At 34.3% G+C, this 24,644-nt stretch overlaps 1 protein-coding gene across 2 annotated transcripts in view; it reads right to left on the bottom strand.

Moving 5' to 3' along the window:
• LOC116780374 (contactin-associated protein-like 4) overlaps positions 1 to 24,644 on the bottom strand; it is a 202,069-nt gene that overhangs the window by 26,297 nt on the left and 151,128 nt on the right. For both annotated transcript variants that reach the window (XM_032675302.1, XM_032675301.1), the window contains exons 11-15: positions 18,921 to 19,027; positions 16,413 to 16,532; positions 13,282 to 13,479; positions 10,012 to 10,168; positions 7,144 to 7,271 (exon numbers count right to left, since the gene is read on the bottom strand). In XM_032675302.1, the coding sequence (XP_032531193.1) occupies positions 7,144 to 7,271; positions 10,012 to 10,168; positions 13,282 to 13,479; positions 16,413 to 16,532; positions 18,921 to 19,027 (710 nt within the window). The remainder of the gene's footprint in view (positions 1 to 7,143; positions 7,272 to 10,011; positions 10,169 to 13,281; positions 13,480 to 16,412; positions 16,533 to 18,920; positions 19,028 to 24,644) is intronic.

The following is a 24,644-nucleotide window of genomic DNA, read 5'->3' as shown; positions in this document are numbered from 1 at the left end:
TGGTTTGTAGTGAGGCAGTTTCCAGTCTCTCCTCTCAGGCAACAAGTGACAGGATGAGAGGAAACGGCCTCAACTTTAGATATAACAGAATTTTTTTTCACTGGAAGGGTTGCAAAGCCTTGGAACAGATTTCCCAGGGAAGTGGTGGACTCACCATGCATGTAAGTGTTCAAAAAATGTGTGGATATGGCATTTGAGGACATGGCTTAATGGTGAACATAATGGTGAACATCACTGTTGGACTTCATGATCTCAAAGGTCTTTTGCTTGACAATTCTATGATTAGCCAGTATATACTAAAACAATGAGATTTTTCATATATATTTTCTCACATAATGAGAAAAGAGTGATGTTATCACTGTAGCCCAATGAAGTTTTACTTCAGATATCACAAAAAATGTAGGACACATATCCTAGTAATTACTGCAGAAGGAATTAAAATAATTACAAAGGTATCTTTTTCTTTAGTTGCCTGCAATTTGGACATTCATACACATTCTTACTTACAAGATTAAGTCAGTTTTAATCAAAAAAAGGTTGTAAGATCAAGAACAGATATTTACCTGGTTTGATTTATCTGTATGCTAGCATTCAATCATAATTTGCTAGATTCTGTTTTTATTAAAAAGTTTATGTAAAATCTCTAAAAACACTCTAATAAGTAGATAATCTTTACTTAAGGTGTTCAACTAGAAGTAGCTTGTTATAATTGCTGAATTCTTACAGGTGTATTTGTATTTCTTTATTAAGCTATATTACTTTCTAAATCAAACGAAGTATTTGAATGATCTTTGTAAATCAGAACACAGTCTTTGGGGGAGGGCAGGAACAGGAAGTTTTATTTTTCCTCACTTAATTTACTGTCCTGTCTTATACAGATGTTCTTTTTCTAAGCTCTGAGAATTACATAATTTTGAATGTTAAGATATTGTATCTATAAAGCAGGTTAAATATAGATCTAGGAAAAATATATTAAAAAGTAACTTATGCTGTCATAAATCAAGTTGGGAAAAGAATTTCTTGTCTTTATGGTACCTGGTTCAGTCTCCTATTTAGTTTTCTGGAACTGCCAAACACTATGTGGTTAGGAAATCAATAATATTTAGCATTTTATCCAAGCAGTAAGACTGCAGTCTCCCTATGAATAAAAAAAGAAGATCCTGTTTGTTATAAATGATATATAAGCATATCTATATTGAAAAAATTATTTCATTTTTAGCATATATCACCTCATCTTACCAACCTGAAACTGTAAAGTGAAAAAAGGGACAAATAAGAAGAAGACAAATAAATTAGATATTTTCATGTTACCATACCAGTGTCTCTCAAAATTCCAGCAGGGATGGTGAGTGCTGAGGAGAGAAAATAAAGATCTTATGGCCTGAGCGATATTTTTTATACATACCTTTTTTTTCCACTACCTTTTCATCTCCCCCAAACAGAGAAAATCTCTAAGGGACATGACACACAAAATACTACCCATCTCTTAGGTACTGACACAGCTAAGGCACGCTGCTGTTAATCTGCAGATGCCAGTGGTGTTCTCAAAGCAGCTGTAGGCTTTGTGGAGGTGACATTTAACATGCCTTGCATCTTTCCCATATTCTCCTTCTTAGAGGGATTTGGTGAAACACTTGAAAGGTACCCAGAAAGCTTCCAGCAGAGCGTGCTCTTTCCTCTAAGAGCCGGTTTCTGGCCTCTGGTGCATCTTCAGGACCTTTGAATCTCACTGGAATGTCACTGGATCAGATATGTGCACAGTGGCAGGAATAAGGAAGCTTATTACTGTAGAAAAGGTGTCCATTGCAGATTGCAGATTCTACTAGTTTATCTTATCTACACCACTGGGTTATCTAATCTTAGTTAAACCACCAGCAGATGATTAGGATTTTGCATGTCTGACTTTGGTCTGTTCCTCCCCATCTGGCCTCTTAAGCTGACCTTTAAATTATAATGTGATCATTCATCATTTGAATTATGATAGGGGGTTTTGTCTGGTTTTTTTGTTTGCATTTGGTACTGTTTTGTCGTGTGTGTGGAAAAGTGAGGGAGTGTTTTGTTTTATTCCCACTCAAAACCAAGCAGGAAAGTCATCATTAAGTTACATCTATTTGTTTTCAGTTTTGCTAAATGCAAAAATTTCCCTTTATCCAGCACAGCAGAGAGGAGGCCAAAACTATGGAGAATTGTGCAAAAATTTCTTCTTCTAAAGCTTTCCTCCTAACTTCAGGAAGTCTGACCAGCTGGCAACTGTTTACCTCTGAGAGTTTGTGGAGTTAACTGCCCCATCTGTATAACTACTTCCAGCTCCACTGCAGCCTATTGTAAGATCCATAGATTAAAAGACTAGAAAGCAAAAGTGCAATTAAGTTCAACCTCTGATATGCCATTAAATAAAAATTTAATTTTGATTAAATTAAAAACTGTTATTTACAGAAAATTCATAAATGCCCTTACTGTCAATTTGTGTATATATATGTATTCACACACACTCTGTCCATTGGCCTAGCTTCAAATCCCAACCACTGGATAATTTTCTGATTTTATCTCCTGCTTTCAACAACGTTATTTGAAATTTCTTCCTCTACGAAACGCCATTTAAGTTGAACATATCACCTCAGATTTTGCCCAAACTCAGCAAAGAGATTAAGAGACTTTCACTAAAAACATGTATCTCAACTTCTTTAACCTTACATTTTCTTTATATGTTGCAAAACTCTAATCATAGACTTGATTATTCAGGAAGCTGCAAAGAGGATCAAAATAATGTTGATTAGACTGAGGTCAGGACAAATACAAACTAATAACAACTAATAATGGAAAGCTAAATAAGAGGAAGAAGTGAATACTTATGCTATTAAGAGTCAGACATGCCCTGATTTCTCAGGCTACTGAAGAGGGACGAAACAGATTTTTTTTTTCTAAACTTAGAAACTTACTGTGTTGCTTTAGCTATAATATCACTTATGACTGGTTGATACAGTTAGTTGTTATTATATCCAAAGCTCACCTTAGTTGTTTTCTTTTTCATTTAAACGCCACACTAAGAACTCACGTTGAATGGATTATCTGCTTGCATTTACATCCTTGAGCTGTCATTTTGCAGTTGAATTTCTTCATTTCCTTTGTTTTGGTAATTCAACCAAGTATAAAATACTCCATCTAGACCTTACTAGAGTCCATGAGCCTCACCTCACCAGTATTATTACCTTTATCTTTATTTAATATAAATTCATGCTGAATGATACATTATCCTTACATTTTGTTGTACTATCCTTATTTATTCAGATACATATCACTAATTTTATTTTGGACCCAAGAGTCAGTCTGATGCTGACAGAGTATAACTACCCATTTATTACACATAATTTTGGCACAGTAGATTTCCTTCAGTGTTTCGGGTTTATTTATATATTTATTTATTTTTATATATATTTATTTATATATATATTTATTTATACTTACTGAAAATTTGTGGCAATAAATCGGACTATGTCCACTCAGTTCTTGTAATGAAAACAACAAGAACAAAAAACACCCAACAGAGAAGTTGGTTTTTTGCATGTCTACTCATACTAACTAACTCTATTGGAATTTAATCAACATCTGGGTTTTTCTTGAAAAATGACAGAAATAACAAAGATAACTCTTTCCTTTTTTCATGAAGACCGTAGAATTCCTGTACATTAAGGTACCAAAGGCTTCTTTCACCCTCAGATGCTTTAAAACCTTTCCTATTACCCTGCTCAGTTGATATACAGTAACGGTAATCTTAACTTCCATTATATTTAGATATATTTTTCAGTCTGATACCAGCAGTCCTACCATACAATTAATTAGTCATATTGTATGGTACAGCAGAAAAGGGATTGCAGAAATGAATCCCTAATGAATCAGTAATATATTTTAGAGATGACAGAAATGCATAAGTGCTACTCATCTGTGTGGTGCTGTGTCACTACTGACTGTTTCTTTAAATGGCCATATTCTTCCAGAATATCTTTCCTACTTTCATTTCACATTGGCATGCTATAAATACAGTTAGCAAACGTTATCACAAATGTTGAGAAAAAAAATCATTAACATCTGAATGTAATTTTAATAACTTTATAAAATAAACTGTATTTGTATTGCTTTTGCTGTTTTTCTTATAGAAGACCACCCTTTCCCGCCTTGCTGTACCAAATATGGCATGGCTTTCTGTCCAGTATGTAACATAATTAATTGAAGATATCAATCCATAAAACCTAAAATAAAGAAGCCAGATACAGTAATGGAATGTTAAATAAAAGAATGGAAATAAAAAATGTGCAATGACAAACAGGCGACTTCTTCTGGACTGCATTCAAGTTATGGCACATGACTTTTCAGAAGTACCTAAATAAGTGACTCTTAACTTGGAAACTTAGTCAGGGGAGTGCATGTTTTAAGACAATTCTCTAAGCAAATGTCCTACAAGGAGCAGATTATTGATAAAATGAGAATTTATGATCTTTTAGTTTTGAATCATTTAATCTTCTCCCCCATGCTATGCTAATCAGTTATTCTGAAGAACTTATGTCTGTCAGATAGGACAAAAACCTGTTTAATAAAGGATTTCACCTGTGAAGTACAATTGTACAATTTAGTTTAAGAGAGTGATATGAGAAAAATAAGCAATAATCTCTCTGAAGAGTACTTGAATCACACTGTGAATCCAAGAATATCTATTCCACCTTGTTTGACAACACTTCTGAAAAATGAGTATTTGCTACTAGACCTCTTTTCTCATTCTTCACCTATCTAAAGGTAAATGTCATTAAAAGTACATTTAATTAGACCCCCATGGGTGTCTGCAACCTCAAGTTAGAAAAAAAAAATAAAAAATCTTAATAGTGATCTGCTTTCTTCCTGCAGCTTCAAATTGCTGCTAGAAGGACTGGTCCAGCAAGACGGTTTAGATTCATTAGTTTTGTCTAGTTCTGCATTTAACATGTAGAACTCAGAAACTACTGCAAGTCATAGCTTTTCACATTTACTATAAAACTGAACATTAAAGGAAATGTTCATTATAAAATTTACTGCTGATACACAAAGACCATTGGGAAAAAATCCAGTAAATCACACACTCAGTGTATTTATTGTAATATGCCATATATAATTATATATGAGGAAATATATTAAGATATTTTAATACAGTATTAATATTACATTTATATGTCACTGGTTGCCTGGAAGAAGAGGTCACCTGGGAGAAGAGTCCAACCCACATCTGGTTACACCCTCCTGTCAGGGAGTTAGAGTAATGAGCCTCCTTTTTTCCAGGCTAAACAACTCCAGCTCTCTCAGCTGCTCCTCATGGGACTTACCTCTAGACCTTCTACCAACTTCATTGCTCTTCTCTGGACTATATTCTATATCATGCTATTAAATAATTATAGAGTGTGATCATTTCACAATATGATTAATATATTATGTATTATATATTATACATGATATGAGACAAGTGACATAATACATAACAAATTATATGATAACATATTTATATATTTTATTGTATATGCTCATATAATTCTTCTCAACAGATTGCACTTTGTTTTGCATGTCAAAATTCTATGATTTTACATTGGTTTTCCTTCAGAAATTCTGTGTTGTTCTCTCAGTTTGTCCTTAGCTCCTTAAATACATCATCTCTTACTATCTGTATGATATGATGGCAGAAAAGTCACATTATTACTGCAGTTACTAAACGATCAAAACTATTCCGCTTTTTTCAATGTATTTGCTGCATTACCATTAATTATTATATTCTGAAGTCTTTCCACTGGGCTTATTTCAGTTAAAAATTCCTTATTTTTCAAGTCAAATCCTGTAACGTTGTACGACATTACAAAAATGTTTCTGTGACATGCAGACTCTGACTTCTTGTGCTTGTTCTCGTTACACTTTAGAATTCTCTGTCACAGCTTGTCTGGGATTACTGTGATCGTTCATCATCAGTGTGGAATTTTGCAGCAATTCAATCACTCAGACTAAGCAAACATCAGATGAAGTCAGGGAGTGTCAAGAACTGTCTGTAGGTTTTAGTGATCACACTGGGGAAGATTGTTGACTTCCACATTTTGAGATTTGTCATGTTTGAGGTCAGATTATGTAATTAATAGTAGCTGGGAACTTGCTGAGCGGTGGAACTCAAATTCCTCCCCACTTATTAGTGCTACACAAGCTCTGAATGCTTCCCTTTCATCCCTGGCTTCAGTCTCCCTGGCCACAAGGGAGGCCTGATTTACCACAGGCTGTGTATTCCTTCTCCTAACTTCTGATTACAGCAGCAAACACAGAACTCTACATGATAGTTTACTATTGAACATAGACCAAACATGTTTTCTTTGCCACAGAAGGTGGAAATTGATGAAAATCAGAAGTATCATCGCAAATCTTTAATAAGGTATCAGTTTTGCTCCAGCTGTCACATGTCCTTTAAATTATTTCTTCGCTCATGGTATTTTTCTAGTTGCCACATATGTATATTCAGGATGTAAAGTCTGAGTTATTGCGTAAATTTATAAACATTTTCTAATGGAATTCAGGGATAGAATTGATATGGGGAGCATGGAATGGGGTGATAGGGTGGGGGAATGTGTATAGTTACTATGCTAAAGGTAAAGGAATAAGGGCTGCTGCTTCAAAATCTACTTCTACTATATAACTACTTATAAAGCTTATAAAAATTAGAAAAATTAAAAAAGCCAGATGGATTAATTTCCCACAGTATGATTTTCCTAGCTGCAAAAATATTCATAATGTTTTGTAATGGAGGCACACATATCTAGTGAAGGGTGTGTTCCCTGGATATGGGAGCCAGTTATAAACTCACCTTCATGCAGTACTTTATTCATAATTCATATTGCATAAAACCAAAATATCTGTTTGAAAATTATAATAACAACATTTTTTGGTCTTCACTATTGATGTGTATCATGGAAAATACATTTTTACAATCCTCCCCTGGTTTGCACAAGATTACGGCATTTCCTTTTCTAATTACAAAAAGAACTGGATGAAAGTTTTACAGAAGCCTCTCTTAGGCTTCTAGCAAATAACATTTAAAATTTATTACAGTCAAAACACACTGTTTAGAAAAACTCTGCAGTTGTTACTTACTGTCACCACGACAAAGCAAAGGCCCCAGTTTGTAAGCTGCTTCAGAATTTGGTCTGTCAGTGTCTGTGATCACAATTTCAGTTACTGGTAGATGCTCCTTGTAGGAAAGGAAGCCAGTGTCATTAGTCCTGAAAAGGTAAAAATGAAAGCCACAGCTCTCCTAAATGTTTCCAATAAATTTTTCAGTATCACTGATGCATTGCTGGGGAAAAGGAAAGATATTCCGAATTTAAAAGTGCTGCATAAATATATGTTTGGCTTTCACCGCCGCGGCCCGGGTTCGATTCCCGGTCAGAGAAAAAGTCCCCCGGGCAGATGGAGCTCGTCAGCCCTGTAAGGCCATCCATCTAAGAGAAGGTCACTCTAAACAAACCTACGTCCTGAGGACCTCACTGCCACCGTCCAAGCTCGCTCGGCCCCGGCAGATGAACCTCAGGATTAAAGGGTGGGCTCAGCTCAGCACACACTGTGTCTCACCTAAAAAATCCACTGCGCAGGCTCGAAGGGTAAAGACCTTTCCCAAATCTTCGTTTGCGAAGACTGGCCATACTATACAAACAACCCTGAATAGAATGTGTGCTTTGGTATTGATACTGTGCTTATTTGGCATTACTGAAAGAATTGCATAGGAAGTGGGTAGTTTTATGGTTGTGCTTGTTTGCTTGAGCAAGAGAAAAGTCTTCTTGACATAAATAGGTACCTGACTGGCTGACTAAGTCAATGAATTTGCTCACATCAGTAACTTTAATTTGCTGAGGACACATATTTATAACTCATCACTATGGACTATTTAATGGCTTAACATAATTTCCAAGTAAGTCTACCTTTCTTTTTTTAACTTTTTTTTTTTTTTGCCCTGACAAAAGTTTAAAAAATCAAATAGAAATGTAAAAAGCCATGCTGAGTGTACAGGAAAAGCAGTATAAGTATAATTTTTAAATTTTTAGGACCGGATTCTTAAAAAAATAATCTCTTTCATGCTAGACTTCTAGAGACTTAAAGATTTTGACTATCCAAGCAAGAAGTTTTAGATTTAAATCTGTGTCCAATCTATGAAATAAGATAGGTTTCCCTATAAAAGCAGGTTATAGAAACCATATTTCCAAAACCACAGGGTGTAACTCATTTTCTAAGCTCAGAATGCATCTCAAACAAACAAAACTTCTACTAGTTTTTTGACTCTATGAACAGTTTGTAGTCAAATGATTATAACCAGTAGTCTCTAGGGAACTAAATCCGAGAGTGATAGCAAGTACCAAAACAAAACTCTCTTTACACATAAACTGTAACACTGGAATCACTGGGATAAGTCTCCACTTAAAAATGTCAAAAGTGGATACAAACAGAAATATAAACCCAGAGTCATTACATTTTCAATGTAAAACACTCATCAACATCAGCAATTTACTCACAGTGACTATAGTATATCTATATAAAGTATATATACATATATATATAAAATATATAGGTAAATATATAAAAAGATATGCACATATCCTCTTACCTATTTATTTACAAATATGTTACCATTATAAATTAACCCATGTATGTGAGCATGTATTAAATAAATGACAAAACTGAGTAAGAATATATGACATGTACGAGCAACTATTCCAAATTTTGTTTCAAAATGAACTCATCTTGTAACACTTCTCTTTCTGTTGAGAGTCAAATACTGTTTTCAATTTTGTACAGCATAAGAAAGGGAAATTTCTAGTGTTCTGTGTGTTTCTTTAATCTCTCTATTGGAACAAGTATTGCAGATATCCCTCTGTGAGTTTTACCACAAATGCAAATTCTTTTCTCCAGAAACGTTTGAAGCTTTTTAAAGAATTGTTCTTTGACTAACTCTTTGTTGTATTTTCATTTCTGAGCCTGCTCATGCTGAGAGAACAAGCATTTTCTAACCAAATTCACTAGTTGCTCCTCTAAAGGAAAGGTAGATACCTAACTTGAGAGGAAAATCACGTATTGCTTTATTTTGCACACATGGAGATGCTCATAAGCACCTTCCTTACATATTTCCACTTTCAAGAAACAGATGCTGATGCACTTTTTAAAATGTATTTGGTAACATACTCACTGAACTTGATTAATATAAGTTAAATAGACTTCCAAATTTAAGAGCTTAAAAGCTTCTTCTACAGAAGAACTTCCACTTGAAAAGTGCCTCTGCTTTATAAAGTCCTGCACTGCCCTGGAGCTATTGTTGAAAAAGTTGTATCTAATCCCCTTAAATGAATAGGCAGGTTCAGATTTGTCATTGTAACAAGAACTCATCTCTTATATATTTACTTATTTGAATGGGATCATAAATGACATTAGAGAATTTCCAGTACAAGTGGAAGACCTACATTTCTGAAATCCTTCCATCCCCTTAGAATAAACTTCCATGAGTCCTTTACTTCGCAGATAACAAGGGTGTTAATTTTAATTATCTAAGTTGTAGATGGAAAAAAGGGTGTAAAAATTCTAAACTTAAAAGTGTAGCTAAAAATATGCTAAAAATTAACTTTTTTTTCCCCAGAACTCTTCATTTTAGCTTTAATTACTTTCAGTATTCTAAAATTAACTGAAGTTGTGCTAAAGACTGAGCTAATGTCTTAATATACAACCTGTAATGTACTAAGAGACTAGAAAGTATCTGTACAAAATTAAACTTTCCCCAGAATTCAGAGTGAAAGAATCAGTAATAATACCTAATGTACACAGCAACAATTTTGTGAAAAATTATGTTGAATAGCAAAGAAACAGGTGACACTATGGCAACTTAGATTTCCAACTACCTCTGGATTATAAATTTGCCAAGGTCTGTGTATCTTCTTTATTTAATTTTCACAAGGAAAAAAAGCAACAGTAACAAGTTACCATTCATCCCTGTCAGCATCACAGTTGCAGGAATGCTGGGAATCGATGCAGCTTCCCTCTAATCCACAAGCACACTTTTGGACAGCAGGCAGTGAACCTCCCCAGTAAGTATGAGTTTCATTGGTTCTTCCAATCCACCAGCTCAGTGGCATCCCATCTAAAAAGCACATTAGAGAAAATCAATATCCTGTCTTGTCTCCTAATTCTCTCATTTTAACCTTTTCCCAAAGGTTAAGGAGACAAAAATCCCTGCTCTAACCTTTAAATGACCGTGGAAATATAAAAAAAAAAAATTACCACCTTTCCTTGGTAAGTAATTATTAATTTTAGTTCTTCATTATCACGTATTAAATGGTTGTCACAGGTTTTTGCTTGCATTAGTGAAAAGGGAACTCACAGCACCTAGCTCAGTCAGGCATAATATTAGAATAATTTATCTTAGGCAGTCCATTTATGTAATTCATTTTAAAATGGCCCATGAAAGAGGAGATACCATCATCCTAAAAATCAGGGTAGTTTATATTCCCAGGTAAAGATCCATTTCAGATCTTGGAACTACCAGCAACAGAATGTGGAGACAAACATAAACGGTCTCATCCCACTACCAAGAGTACTCCAGAGTACTACTGCCCACATCTGTGATGAACATTAAGCAGCTGAATAGTGATGTTAATTAGAAATACCCAAAGAGAGCTGTTGTCATAAACAGCAGATTCAGACTTTATGTACTCAGAGACAGCAGAAATAATGTTAAAGCTGCTCCCATAAGCAAGGTGACATATGTGGTGAGCAGAAGTGAGGTTTCCCAGGACTGTTACCTCTCTCTGTGGTGCATCCAGTCAGCACTGTTTGCAGTAAAGTGATAAAACTGGATGTTTCCTTAATGTCACAGTACTGCAGAATAAACCTAAAGATACTGCCAAGCAAGCATAGCAACAGAGTAAATATCTACAGAACAGAAGATAGCTAAAAGATGTGAAGCATAAAGATAAACCACCTCAAATGAGCCAGAAGAAGGGTGATAGACGCATGAAAGTCAAGACCTGAGAAGAAATCAGGCACTGTCAAATTACAGCATTTCTTATGGAGGCACCTCTTTTTGATTTTGTCAGAGTTCCAAGTTTTCAGCAGTAGGCCGCCATGAAGAAGGTGGAATTTATTCTGGTCTCAACTTCACTCCCAACTGCCACTGCTTATTAAACCTGGCTGCTAGATAAGACCTCTGTTAGGCTGACAATCTTTCAGATGGTAAACATATTGACTGCATTCATTACCACACAACTGTGGGCCCAGCAGGCCAAAAAACACTGTGAGCAGTTTTTGGAAAAGTCAAAACTCGCATAATGGCATCAATGTCCAATATCAGTGTTTGTGTTTGCAAACCACCACAGGAGGAAGAAAATCCGCGGAGAGTTTATAAATAATTTATCAGACAACACTTTAAAAAGGTTCCAACAACTAAGGCTGTAAAAAGCAGAACGTTTCTGCTGCTTCAACAGCGTGCCTTATATTGTAGTCATGAATTAGCATTCCCAGTCTTGCACTAGGGACATTGGGGTGTGTTTAAGAGTTGGTCTCAGTTATTTGATCATACAGCAGAGTGAGGAGAGAGTATTTACTGAAATGCTGTGAGTTCATACTGATTAGCTCAGATTGTTTTCTCTGCCTTGGTAGAAAGTACTGCCTAAATAGAAGTAAGCCATTAATTAAAATGGATTTCTTCATAATGATCACATAAATGTATTAATAAATGACTTCTTTAATGAGATAATTTGCAAATGCTCTCCAGGCTGATTGACTATAATGTATTCTTAAAATATAGCCAGTTAAAAATTATTATGTAGACTGTATATTCCAAAAAGTATTTAATGTAACCATCATCAACTTTTGTACCCGTCAGGCATACCTAGTGGAAATTATGAATAACAGAAGTGGGAGGGATTAAACTGTGTTTAAATGAAGAATGATTTTAGAAAATCCACAGAACTCTCAAACAACTTTCCTATGTCTATTTATTCCAAGCATTCAAAACTAAATTTTAGATGACTTATCACAATTGACTACTTGCACTATTTCAATACATTTATTTTAGCCTATTTATGTGTATATTATAAATATGCGCCTATATATAGTATGAATGGCATAAAAATATAAAGAGCATATTATTTTACCTTACTAATAAGCAATCTCTTTACATTAAAAAACTTAAAAAAAAATAAAAAAAAATCTTTAAACTCTCTGATTGAAGTAAACCAGGCTTTTGAACATAGGTTTAATTGGACCCCACAGGTAAAAGGAAGGCTTAGTGGACATCTTAAGCAGTAGGTTCATTTTTTTGCTGTGAAGGTGCTTTGAAACAGATAACTTGCCAAGAGTGAATAATAGTCTAAGAAGTCCAGAGATATTCCTGGCATAACTGGGGAGAAAGAATACATAATAAAAGAGTATAGAGACAGAACCAGAGAGTGCTTCACTCAGAAGCCTTCTTTCTACTTAGTAGGAAAGAATGCCAAGAAATCAATTTTAGCAGTTTCAGAGTTTCTGGTGAATGAGTCAAACAATTTCACTGATCTTTCACTTTTCAAAAAACATTAAACAATGATGTTTTTACCTCCACATTATTTGGAGTACTTAGAATGGATGCTAAGAGTATAGTCTTTTAATAGCAGCTCTGTCAGTGAGAGTTAAGATTTAAGTAGACTACATAAATTTAGTTTTATTTAAGTAGATCAGAGGATCTCTTTTCTTGAAATAGTTATAATTTTGTCAATAACCCACATTTTAATTATTGAGTTTTTTATGAATGTTTATATTAGGCAGTGGAAATTCAATGTTATCGATACTTTTTATCAAGTACTCACAATATGCACATTAGCTGTGCACATTAACTTCTGCTGGTATTTATGCACTAATTTGTGTTCCTTTAAGAAGATATTTCCTCAGTAATTCCTTACTTAAAATCAAAAAATCCCTGGAAAACAGAACAAGAGGAGGTCTGTTAATAACATTCTATGTTCATTTAAAAGCCTTACGAGAGAAATTAACTTTGAGAACTTAATTCTCCAAAAGAAGATCATCCTAAATTCACATTTGTGTTTTTTCTGGTTCAAATATCTCTTGGCAACTTATAGGAATCCGAGTGCTAGATATCAGAATTAGTTCAGAAGTAGTGGCAAAATGCCAGAGTGTTGTTTAGAAATAAATATCCTTTGCAGCTGGTAAAATAAAACGGACTATGCAACATAAAGAGATTTGTGTGCTTTTGCTTACCTGGCTTATCTAAGAGCCTCGACTTTTTGCAGTAGTAAGCAAGCTCCTGTTCACAGTGCTCTGCTTGGTTAATTGTAGCCTGGAGCTGATCTAGGCTGGCAGAGTATTTGAAAAACACAGTGTGTGGGTTCTCTCGATTAGCACTTTTGACTCTGGTTAGGTTGGTGCTGTTGTGCTGTATAATTGTCCACGTTGCATCTTTCAGAACACATGGGAAGAGTAACAAAGAACGAGAAGGAGTTGAAGAAGTTGGTAATGGGAAGAGAATGCGTGATGAAATCAGAAAAAAAAAACTTTAAGGTGACTTGTTTGATTACAAAAAGTGCTTCGAGGCACATAGTACAGAGACATAAATCACTAAGCAAAAATGAAAACCATTAATTGTGGTTTCTATTTATAGGTAGATTATTGCACCATGATTGTAACAGGTATTCAACTAATTATGATTATTAAATAAAGAAGGAGCAAGTGAAAACACCCAAATATTTGTCTCAGAAATAAAACATTGCTGACTCAGTAAATTGCAGTGAAAGAATAGAAAGAAATAACACTTGGTACTGTCACTTTTCCCCGCTTAAATAATGCATAAAACAACACAAGATTCTATCCCAGAATCTATCTACATTACATATATCCTTGTAACTTGGATTAATGTATTGTGTATGAAGTATTTTCTATTATACAAAAGCAGCTTGCATACACTGTGTTTACTATAAAAGGGAGGTTATATGAAGTTGAGTTATTCTAAAATTAAAAAATCTGAAATTAAACAGTAGTCATTATGAAGGCTCATTCATTCTTCTGTTTTGTGCTTTTGCCAAACCCCTTCTTCTGTGCATAGGAAAGAGCTGAGCTCGTTTTATTTCAGCTCCTACTTTCAAAACCTGGAACAGTCTCACTCTCCTGATGAAAAAACCCTTTTCAAGGCAGGAGTGAGCAGGCTCCCAGTTAAACCTGGTCTGAGGCAGTCAAGATTAGATTCATGGTAACCAATTCTTGCATCTTAATGGCCAACGTAATTTGAAAAGGTGTGAGGAAATATTCTCTCTTTAATTTGTAGTATCTGATTATAATAGCTTTGACATTCTTATAGTAGTATTTCTAACTGTTCAACAGAATTCAATTCTAACAGAATTTAACAGAATTGTATTATAATTCACCAGCTGCCTACAGGCCACAAGTGGCAGACATTATAAGACTTTTATACAGAGGAAAGAACTGAGGGTCATTTAAAGACAAGTAGTAATCAGGAAATCTAAATGAAATATCTTTTTATCTAATTATAAATTTCGATTAAGGGTATGATTCTAGTGTCAAAAACCAGACGTCTAGAAATGTAGCAAATTTAGATTTTGGTTTTTTTCGGGTGCAGGTGTTTTTTTTTTTTTTAGGTTTTCTGTTTGTTTTTTGTACATGTGCATACACACGGACAATAAATATATAGCTAAACACTAAATTACACTGAACATAAAAATAAAGACAAGCAGGTCAGTTGTTAGACTCGTTGTCACACCCCCAAATATACAAAGGGAAAGGAAAAACAGTGCACTGCAAAGTTTGGTCATCTTAATTGGCAGTGTGGACTGTGGGCTTTTCACTCTGAAAATGATCCCCAAGAATAAAACCAGGGAATGGCACCTCCCTCCCAGCTGCCTGAAAATAGAGCCCCATGAATGTCAAAGATGAAATGTGGGCATCTGCCTTCCCTGCCTCTGGTGGGAAAAAGGGAATACCAGTCATGAGGAAACTGGGAACAAAACAAATATAGAAGATTCATCCTGTCAGGATGCATCTTGAGCTGAAGAACTGATCAATGATGTTTGCTTAATGTGGTGAATAAGGAGTGACTGAGGAAAACAGCAACAGCTGTTCACGGACACACAAGGATAAATCAGACACCACACTGTACCTTGGAGAGTTATACCCACTTGAAAAAATTGTCATTTTTCTGCCATGTTTCTTTGGGCTCTTTTAGTCTCATAGGACACTAGGATATTTCTTTTTAAGAGCCTGTGCCAATCTGAAGTGTGCTCACTGTGAGCTAGCACAGTTCACTGTAGAAGTCAGACAAGTTAAATTGCACAGACCAACTGAAATTATAAGCATTTTATTATTTCAACATAACTAATATGTATTCTTTACATCACAGTGCAAATCAACAAATGCCACTATCAGACACCTTCTCAAGAAATAGATGTGACCATAAATTTTTCAACATCAAAAGCTTGTGGAAAGGTTTCTAAGTCAAGTTCTCAACACTTAGGGTATACCTAAATCAATACAAACCTAACCTATTCATGTAGTCTTTTAAACACCTATAGCTGTGTAAAAATGTATTTGTGTCACACAAAACCATAAAGTGTTTCCATCATTTTTTCTGGAAAGCAATTCGAATAAACAGGGGCTAAGTAAAAAGAAAAGGAAATAACACAAATCATGCAATAATAAATTTCAAAAAACCACGTAAACGTAAAATTTGTTGAAAGGACATATATCAATACACCATATATCATACAGAGATCAAGTCATTTGTTAAACAGCAGACTGACAACCAGCTCTGTTACCTGGAACTTCTAATTATATAAGTGATCAGATTCAAAGAACTGGTGGCAGAGGAAGAAACAGGGTGCCTGAAAGTGAGGCTGCAAAAGTCTCACTGGTTGCATTTGTATTCTCCAAAAGCTCTCCTGGTAGTTTGAAAAATGAAATTTAACACCTATATCCCTCAGAACAAAGGGTAGGTCTGAACTGCAATTTTTCAGAAGGCTACCAGAGGCAAAAAAAATCAGCAAATTTCTCATAAAACACAACTTATTTCTCATTTCCTTAAGTGTCCTCAAGAGGCTTCAACAAAGCTGCTCCCCAGAAATGAACTAGTACGACACTGTTTTCATATGGAACACATCCCATTTATGGAAAGCACAATAACAATGCTGTGTTAGCTTCACAGCCTGAATCCTGTTATTATTCTAATTTCTCTGCCTAATTCTTTGTCCGATATCCTCAGCTGAGGAGCCACCTTCATTTTGTTGTGGGTGTTTACATTAAACTCGGGAGTTGCAGAGGTTTCTCACTGGACAACTCATGTTTCAGTCTAATGAGCTGCAAGTTAAGGAAGTTTATCACCTCACCTGTCATATTACAATAGACGAGAAACGGTCCCAAGGGGCCACTTCCATCTGAATCGATACTGTAAAAGCCTGAAGTGTTCCCTCTGTGCTTATAGGCTTCACACGATTGCTCGTAAATGGCTGGAAAAGAGAGCACATTTCATCACAAATGTTAGGGCATAATTTGGCATTTTATTCAAGGAATTTAGAAAAAAAAAAAAAAACAAAACCAAAACAACCCCACAACTGACGTTGGGAAAAGAATTTGGGTTTGCTTGTTAGCAGCTAAAGAACGAAGATGAAATCGCGCCACCAAAACTGTGATTTCATTACAAGTTGTTAAGCACATTTGGTTTTATCCTGGAGATCACTAGGGTCATTTTTAAGCATCTTCTTTGCTATTTCAAGCTAAAAACTTCAGGGAGGAAAACATGAAGCATGGGTGAGTAAATGACTGTAAAAATGTTGAATAATGGTAGAATGCCAATGGTATTACTTAGACCCTGGTAATAAGATTTTGAGGAAACAATCATTAACTACCTCCATCAAATCAGATTTTTTTTGCTGTTGCTGTTGCTGTTGCATACAGCAGAAGGTAAGCATTTTTTTGGCTTTCACACATCTTGTTTTCTTCCCTTTCTAAAAGGAAAGGCAAGTGACTTGTCAGAGACTTGTAAAAGAACAAAATAAGCAACGACAAAATGACAGCTCCTTGGTCCCTTGTCATGTATACTTTATATCAGTCAAATCCTAAAAGAAAAGTCTGTGATGACTTCTTTATGATCAAATATCTGAGGAAAAAAAAGACACACAAGTCCATCTCTGTAACTGTATCTCAGGCACCACTGATCATAACCCCACAGCTAGACCACATTACCTTAAATTCTCCTTTAGCCACTATATTTCTATTAAGCAGTCATAATGTTCTGGACTTTCTTTCCAAAATTAAACTGTGTGGTCTATTAGTTATTATCAAGACTTGAAAAAATTCTGCCAGAAACAACGAGCCATTAGGTTAAATAACAAAAAGTAGTGCTATACAAATAAAACCAAGCTGACAGTGATTATTAAGTTTGGAAGATTTTGATCTATATAAATTCAGTTTCTTTCAATTATTTTTTAAATAAGTTATAAAGCACTAGTATAGTAATCCAAAAGATGTGCTGGTATTTTTTTAAAAAGCTCTAATTTTTTGAAGAGTGTGATCTCTCTGTTCTTTTTTTTTTGCCTGTTGGTTACAGACATCATATGGCAACACTGATGAAAAAGACAATTCATTCAGATAGCTTACTCTGAAATATCCATAGTGCACAATTTATGCAATTTTCAGATAGAATTTTGTGGTTCCTTACAGTAAATAGTCTTAGTTAAATTTAGACATGACAAAGGAAGTTAAAATGTTCATTAATTTACTTTTGACAATTAAAAAGAGTTAGATGACTCATCAGATCATTTGCTTTCTCACTGAGTCCTAATCATCAGGAAACCACAGCCTCCATCTGTCCTCATAGGCATCATCAGTTGATTCAATTTATGACTTTTCAAATAGTAATCTATCAAATCACCTTCATCTTTACCTTGGACTTAAATGTTTAATGTTATACACTGTGGGTATTCAAAAGCAGGTGTACTATTGGCACCCTTTCTATGTTACACAGTTTTTCTTAATGCTATTATTTATGCCACTGTGTTCTTCACAACTAAGTTATTAGGATTTAATAGACAGTCTTCTAAAATCAGTGATTTCTCAAAAAATCCCATGTGTGTAGATATATGTCATTTTTGTAAATGTTGCCACAAAGGACTGCAAAGATTTTATAAGGACTGTAAAGATTTTATAAGGATTTATAAGGACAACTTATAAGGAGAGAATTATTTATCTGATCACTAAGACAGTCTTCGAATTTTTTTAAAAATTACCAGTAAACTTTCATAGGATTTTCTAATTGTTAGAAGTACACAAAAGTACTGATTTTATTGTTTTCCCAGAACATGCTGAAAGCAGTAGAAATGTATAGTAACTCCTGTGAAAATAGCTGTTACTTTCAATTAGATTTCTAATTATTTATTTTATTTTCTCCTAATCTACTTCCGGACTTAGCAAACTACATAAACATGTAGCCCCACTGTCTCCGAAAAAAAAATAGAATATTAATTGTTGTGATGAATAAAAATTATTTTTTTCCCACATTTCTAAATTATTTGGTGATTCAGAATGTGGAATTATACGGGTGGGAGAGGATATTACTCACCATCTCATGTAAAACACGAAAAACGTGAAAGAAAAACAAAGTAAGAGTTACACTTACAGAGAGTTTTTATTGCTACATATTTTGAATTCCTAATGTATTTCTTTAACGAAATTGTGAGTTTTTACCAGGACCAAAAATACTTTATGAATGATCGATACAAATGGGTTTTGATGGTGGGTTGGTTTGTTTGTTTGTTTTTGGTTGTTTTTTTTCTTTTGTGGTGAAGAAATTCAATCAAAAATAAAAGCATAGAAAACAGAAAACATCTTAGACTCACGATAATGACAAGTAGCTCCCTTGTAACCAGTGTTGGCACAGTTGCAGTAGAAGCTGTTCCAGGACTGTGAGCACTTCCCACCGTGTTCACAGTAATTAGGCAAACACCTAAAGTGAAAAACAAAGAGCATTTCCACTCTTTTTTTTCCGCTCATTTACACATCACTTGTACTTTTGTACAAGTCACTTTTGCATCAAGAAATGCAAAATCCTGGAAAAGGAGTGCAACAGCATGAAGGAAGTCTTCAAGCTCACTGAGGAACACATCAACACAAGCACAAGAAAATGATGAGGATTTCTTATATATTTCTATTACTTATAACAAATATTCTAATTATGCAAAAAAAGACTATGAAACGGAAGAGAAATAAAGTGTAAGATGCCGATTTGTTACTTATTACCCATTCAACTGTCTGCAATTCAATAGAGGCTGATAAACTAACAAAACGATTTCTTCACAAGCTGTGCCACAACAGAGCAACATCACGACAGATTTCTTTCTGCTCTTGTAAAAATAATAGAAAACTAAAAAAAAAAAGAAAAATCACCTGAAAAATAAACCTGACCACAGTACTTGAGATCTATTTCCCATTCTAAACTCATGTTTACTTCCTATTCTAGAACGAGTTCCAACACAACAAGTAACTATCAGTAAAGCCAATTTCCATTCTGGTGATATGACGAGAAATGTGAAGAATTTTGGTGACTTGCTCCTAGGTTTGCAGTGGTTGACTGAAAAAACAATTTTAATAATAACTCCTTAATGTTTTACAGCACTGTACTAAATTATAACACAGTCATGAGGTATAAAAAGAAAAATTATTTTTTTTTTATAAATACGAGAGAAAATATATTAAAATAGATTGACACACTTTAACTAAATATTAACTAGTTTAGAAATTAACACCTTAGAAATTAGTTAACATTCTAACCAAGGGTATACGTATGTATATGTATACATATATATATATATGTATATCTATATTTATATGTATATGCATATATATATGTATATGTATAAATTATATAGCTGAGAAAGTATAAAATGGCTTTACTGTTGACATTAGCCACAAAAAAAAAAATTAAAAAATAAATAGGCCTACTAATATCCACAGGATCTAAAAATACCTTTTAATTAATTCAAGAAATCTTAGGAGGATATTAAATTAGGACTGCGGAAAGTCCAGCATTTAACATATCTGCCCTATGAATAATTCTGGGCCTGTGTACATTCACTCCTCATACCATTCATTTTATCTTCCTTTCATGTTTATAAGCAAGGACAAAGAGAGATTTTTTCACAGAAGGGAAGAAAAAAAAAAGAAGTAGCAGGTGAAAAGCAAGTAAAGTAATAAAGTGATATAGGTCACCTATTTTCAAGGAAGTATGTTACATTTTTTGCCAGTGAAAGAGCTGATCTTTTATCTATTCTCTCACAGAGTGTATTCCTAAGACAAGTCAACAGATGATATATGTCTCAACAAGCTCTGTTTTGGAACCTGAAAATGAACTTTAGGCACCGGGCTTACAATTATTTGGATTTTAAATACATTGTTCAATGAAATTACCTAAATATGCACAGTAATGTTGCTTAGGATAAATGCTTAATTTTGCTTTCTGTGGGTATAACTAACCATCAGTTATTAAAAATACACATTTCTAGCACAACTGCCACTCAAGATTTTCAGGGCATCCACTGACAGTTGCTCTGCTTGTGTATATTTCAGTCATAGCATTTCTTGTCTTATTCCTTTTTGATAAAGACATCATTATCCAAAAATTGTAAGTGATTTACATGGCCTTTACTTCTATTGACTCCCTGTCCCTGTTAATTAATTTTCTTAAGAGCGTTCACAAGATGAAAAGCTCAGGTGAAATTGGTGATGCTTGAACCAACCTTAATGAAAGTGAAAGCAAGGTAAGAGTGTAATTTAAATCTTTTAACATTAAATTTCACGTCTTCCCTCTTCTTCAGAATGTCTGATAGAAAGTAACCACGAGTTGCATCAAAGTTAATGTGTAACTACAGTTTATGCTGCGGCCCTACCCAAAGCAGGATTTGTAACAGATCTTTCTCTGAGGAAACCAATCTTCTAACAAAAATATTTCTAATGTTTGAAACAGAATTTCTAACTCTTCATCTGTAAAAGGTAATTTTTGGATTCATCATCATGGCTGCTAAAAGCAGAAAAGCGACACGTGATTAATCATTTGTCACATATTTCTTGATAATATGCTTTTAAGTGTACTCCATTTGAAAATGATACTATTTTAAACCAAGGCAACAGGATGTTAATAATCATAAACTAATGTTCAGAGGAGAATACTGATCTGGAATATGAATATACTTTTAATAAAGAAGGGAAAAAAATAGGAACTTTGTATGCCAATTACCAACTAGCCACAATTTTTGTGCACTATTTCTTTATCATTGTTCCAAACAATGGTTAAAAGATACTTTAAAAGGAGCAAGTAATTGCTGCAATTTCTATTATTTCTTCATTCTTCAGTTTAAAAAAAAAAAGAAAGAGAGAAAAAAAGTATTTGAGAACTGTCCAGTAACCATCATTTCAGTTTTTGGCTTTTTTTTTTTAAACATATAAAGCCATTTATTCTGGTTTTTGTACAACTACACTGGTAGTATGTTCCTGTGTAGAGCTTGATGTAATTTTGACGGATTCATCTAATACTCTCTCTTCAGAGGCTAAATGCGCTAACTTTGTAAGGCATTTAAAAGACACTGTGTCCTTTAAAGTTATGTTGTCAATGGTCTGTGTATAATTAGCAGTTATTAAACCAATATATATTGATAAAGGAGATGAGACGAAATATGTTAAGGAGAAATATATGAAAATAATTGCTTGCATGTCCAAGAGGTCTATGAGCATTAGAACAATACAGAACAATACTATGCAATGAAATGGCTAAATGAAGGGGCATGGGAAGAGTGATGGTTGGAAAAAGTCAAAATAATTTAAGAACAGGATGAAGAATTGGAAAGTTTATGGAACTGAGAAAACTGAAAATAAGAAAACAGTATGGTATTTATTTGTATAAAAAGAAGAGAAACTAATAACTCAACAAATAAATGACTGATTAGCTAAACATATGTCCATGAGGACTATAAATCTGATAAAGAATACTCTTCACATGTTATATGTGTATATATGAGATAAAGCGTGGATTCAGTAGAGTTATTTTCAGTTTATTTACTGTTACATATAAAGTCAGGTCACTGTGCAAAAAGTAAATTTTATTTGCCTTCCTGTGCTTTAAATGTGTAAAACTACTACATTTAGTGGTCCATCATTTCTACTACAAAAGCCATCAATAAATCCAGAATTTGGGTCATGCTTCACTATTCAGAATTAGAGATGCAAAGACTCCCATAAAGACCCCAAGAGAAAGAAGGGGATTGTTTGTGCTCAGCTGTAGGGGAGATATTTACCATCAGGAGCACAGTGGTAAAAGTGCTGTTTAGCTTAAGGCAACCAAAGAATGTGTAAATTATTGTAGGAAGAAAATATTTTCTCTCCAATGATACGTGCACAGGATCATACCTGTTAAAAATTGTTTAATACATGTAAGCAGTTTTAATGTTGCCAAAGAAGGACGTGTCATTTCAGCTGGGATTTAAGGTTGGGACACAGAACTAGTTTGATACAGAGATACACAAAATTTGTTCCAGATGATGAACTGCAGATATCAAAAGAAATGAAAGGAATGATGAAATGATTGTGTGAGGAAACTGGAAAGAAACAGTCCCAGGACCAAGATAGCACAGGAACAGGAAGACTTTTTAAAAGCACTCTATTTTTAAATAAAATATAATGAGGATAACGAAATCGATAAAAATGTGTGGCTTAAAATTGTATTTTGATAAATTATGAAGACATATGCTAAGCATGCTGGGAGATGAAAACTAAATCTTGCAGAGCCAGTGCAAGAAAAGTGCAACCATCAAGATATAAGAAGAGACATAAATTAGCAAATTTTAGAGAAAACAAAACCAATAAACCAAAAACTTTCCATAGAGGTTTTTTTTTTCCCCTTTGGTATCACTGATCTTGAGAAAACACACATAATTTTGATGAAGTTTGAGAGTAACATAAACTTTAAAAAAAACAAACACAGTGTCAGAAAGTAATAAAAACACTTTGAAAATATTGTGGCTGGGAGGTTTAAGTGTCTTACACAAGTCCTTATTCAAAATAAAAAAACCAGAAACAGATGGCACTGGTATTGACATAAATGAAGATGGTAACTACCTTCATGTGCTATAAAAGTTCAGCAAGATAAAAACATGAGGAGGGACTATATAAAAAAACTAAGCTCTTTGATTCAGTGCTTAAAACCAATAAAAACAGTAATTAAAAGGGAAGGGTGCAGTTCTGAATAAATTGAATTTGCACTGAATAAAAAAGAAGTGTTATGACACTTGGGATACTGTAAGTAATGTCAGATTTTTTCTATATATTGAGATTCACGGAGTGGCTTTATACATATTTATACACACAAAAAACCGTATGTACAAAATTACATGTTATGGTCACTCATAGCTGAAAACTGCAATCACTGCACATAAAAATGGGTTGAGTCTAAAGGAGTAGTTTGCAAGAAAGCTAAAATACAATGTGAATGTATGCTGCATTCCAAATACAAGTCCCTAGCAAGTCATACAGTAAGTTTTGACTGAAGGCAAACTCTGTTTTGGCATATGTCTATCACACTTAGTTCAGTAAGGGATAAAATTAGCACAAGAATCGTATATATCTATATCTATATCTGTATAAACATATATATATATGAAAACTGTGTATATTTTTAATATGTGAAAGCTGTTGAAATATTAATGAGAATACACATTACAACACAATCGAAAGGATCACATTGTAGGCAAAACTTTTATTCTCTTTTTTGGTGGTTTCTCTCCTTAAATTTTTATGAACAATTAGGTAAAGAACTAATTGGTTTTCTTTTTTGTCTTTGATCTATAAGGAGCTGTGACTGCCTCTAAAATAACTATCTGGATAGCTGTACACTGTGTTATCTCTATGAATTGAAAGCAGATCACAGAAACAGATCTATGTAACCATAGATTGGCTATGGTTTTGAAGAAGATATCTGCCTACTGTGTTTTTCCCAAAGAAAGTAATTTTTGAAAGTCTTATAATTCAAAGGCCATACTTTGCTAGATCAAAAGGCACTTTATGAGGACTAGAAATACAGAAAGTGAGGGAGAAGTGTTTACAAGCACATCATTCCCCTGCCTGTTGTGTTGTGTTGGCCTTACATCTGGGTCCACGAAAGCCACTTTTGGAATAAAACAGACTTTGTACAGATGCCTGTGACTGCAACCTCTGGAGTCTACAGAAGAAAACTTCAGCTGCTGCCTGTTCATGTGGTTGCTCCTTCTCTTCTCAGCAGCCTCTGTTGTTCTGCAACATCCCCTCTGCTTTCTCTACACTGAAGTCCAGTAATGTCTTTCTATCAAACATTTCCACTTCCAGGAAGCTTTATAAGTCTTTCCTCCTTGTGGAGGGAGACACTTCAACTAGTTACTCTTTCAGATGCTAATTGCAACTTGTGAGATTAGTTCTGACCATAGTCTAAAAGAAGATTACTCACTCACTATGATGGATACTATCTACTGAGTTCCTGATGGACAGAATATAGGAAACAGCAATAACTTGTAAAAATATAGCATTTAAAAGGGTGGGTGGGA

This window comes from Chiroxiphia lanceolata, chromosome Z, assembly GCF_009829145.1.
Source record: "Chiroxiphia lanceolata isolate bChiLan1 chromosome Z, bChiLan1.pri, whole genome shotgun sequence".
Lineage (NCBI taxonomy): Eukaryota > Metazoa > Chordata > Aves > Passeriformes > Pipridae > Chiroxiphia > Chiroxiphia lanceolata.
Note: the sequence above shows the minus strand (reverse complement) of the source record. Positions and strands in the feature narration are given on the sequence as shown.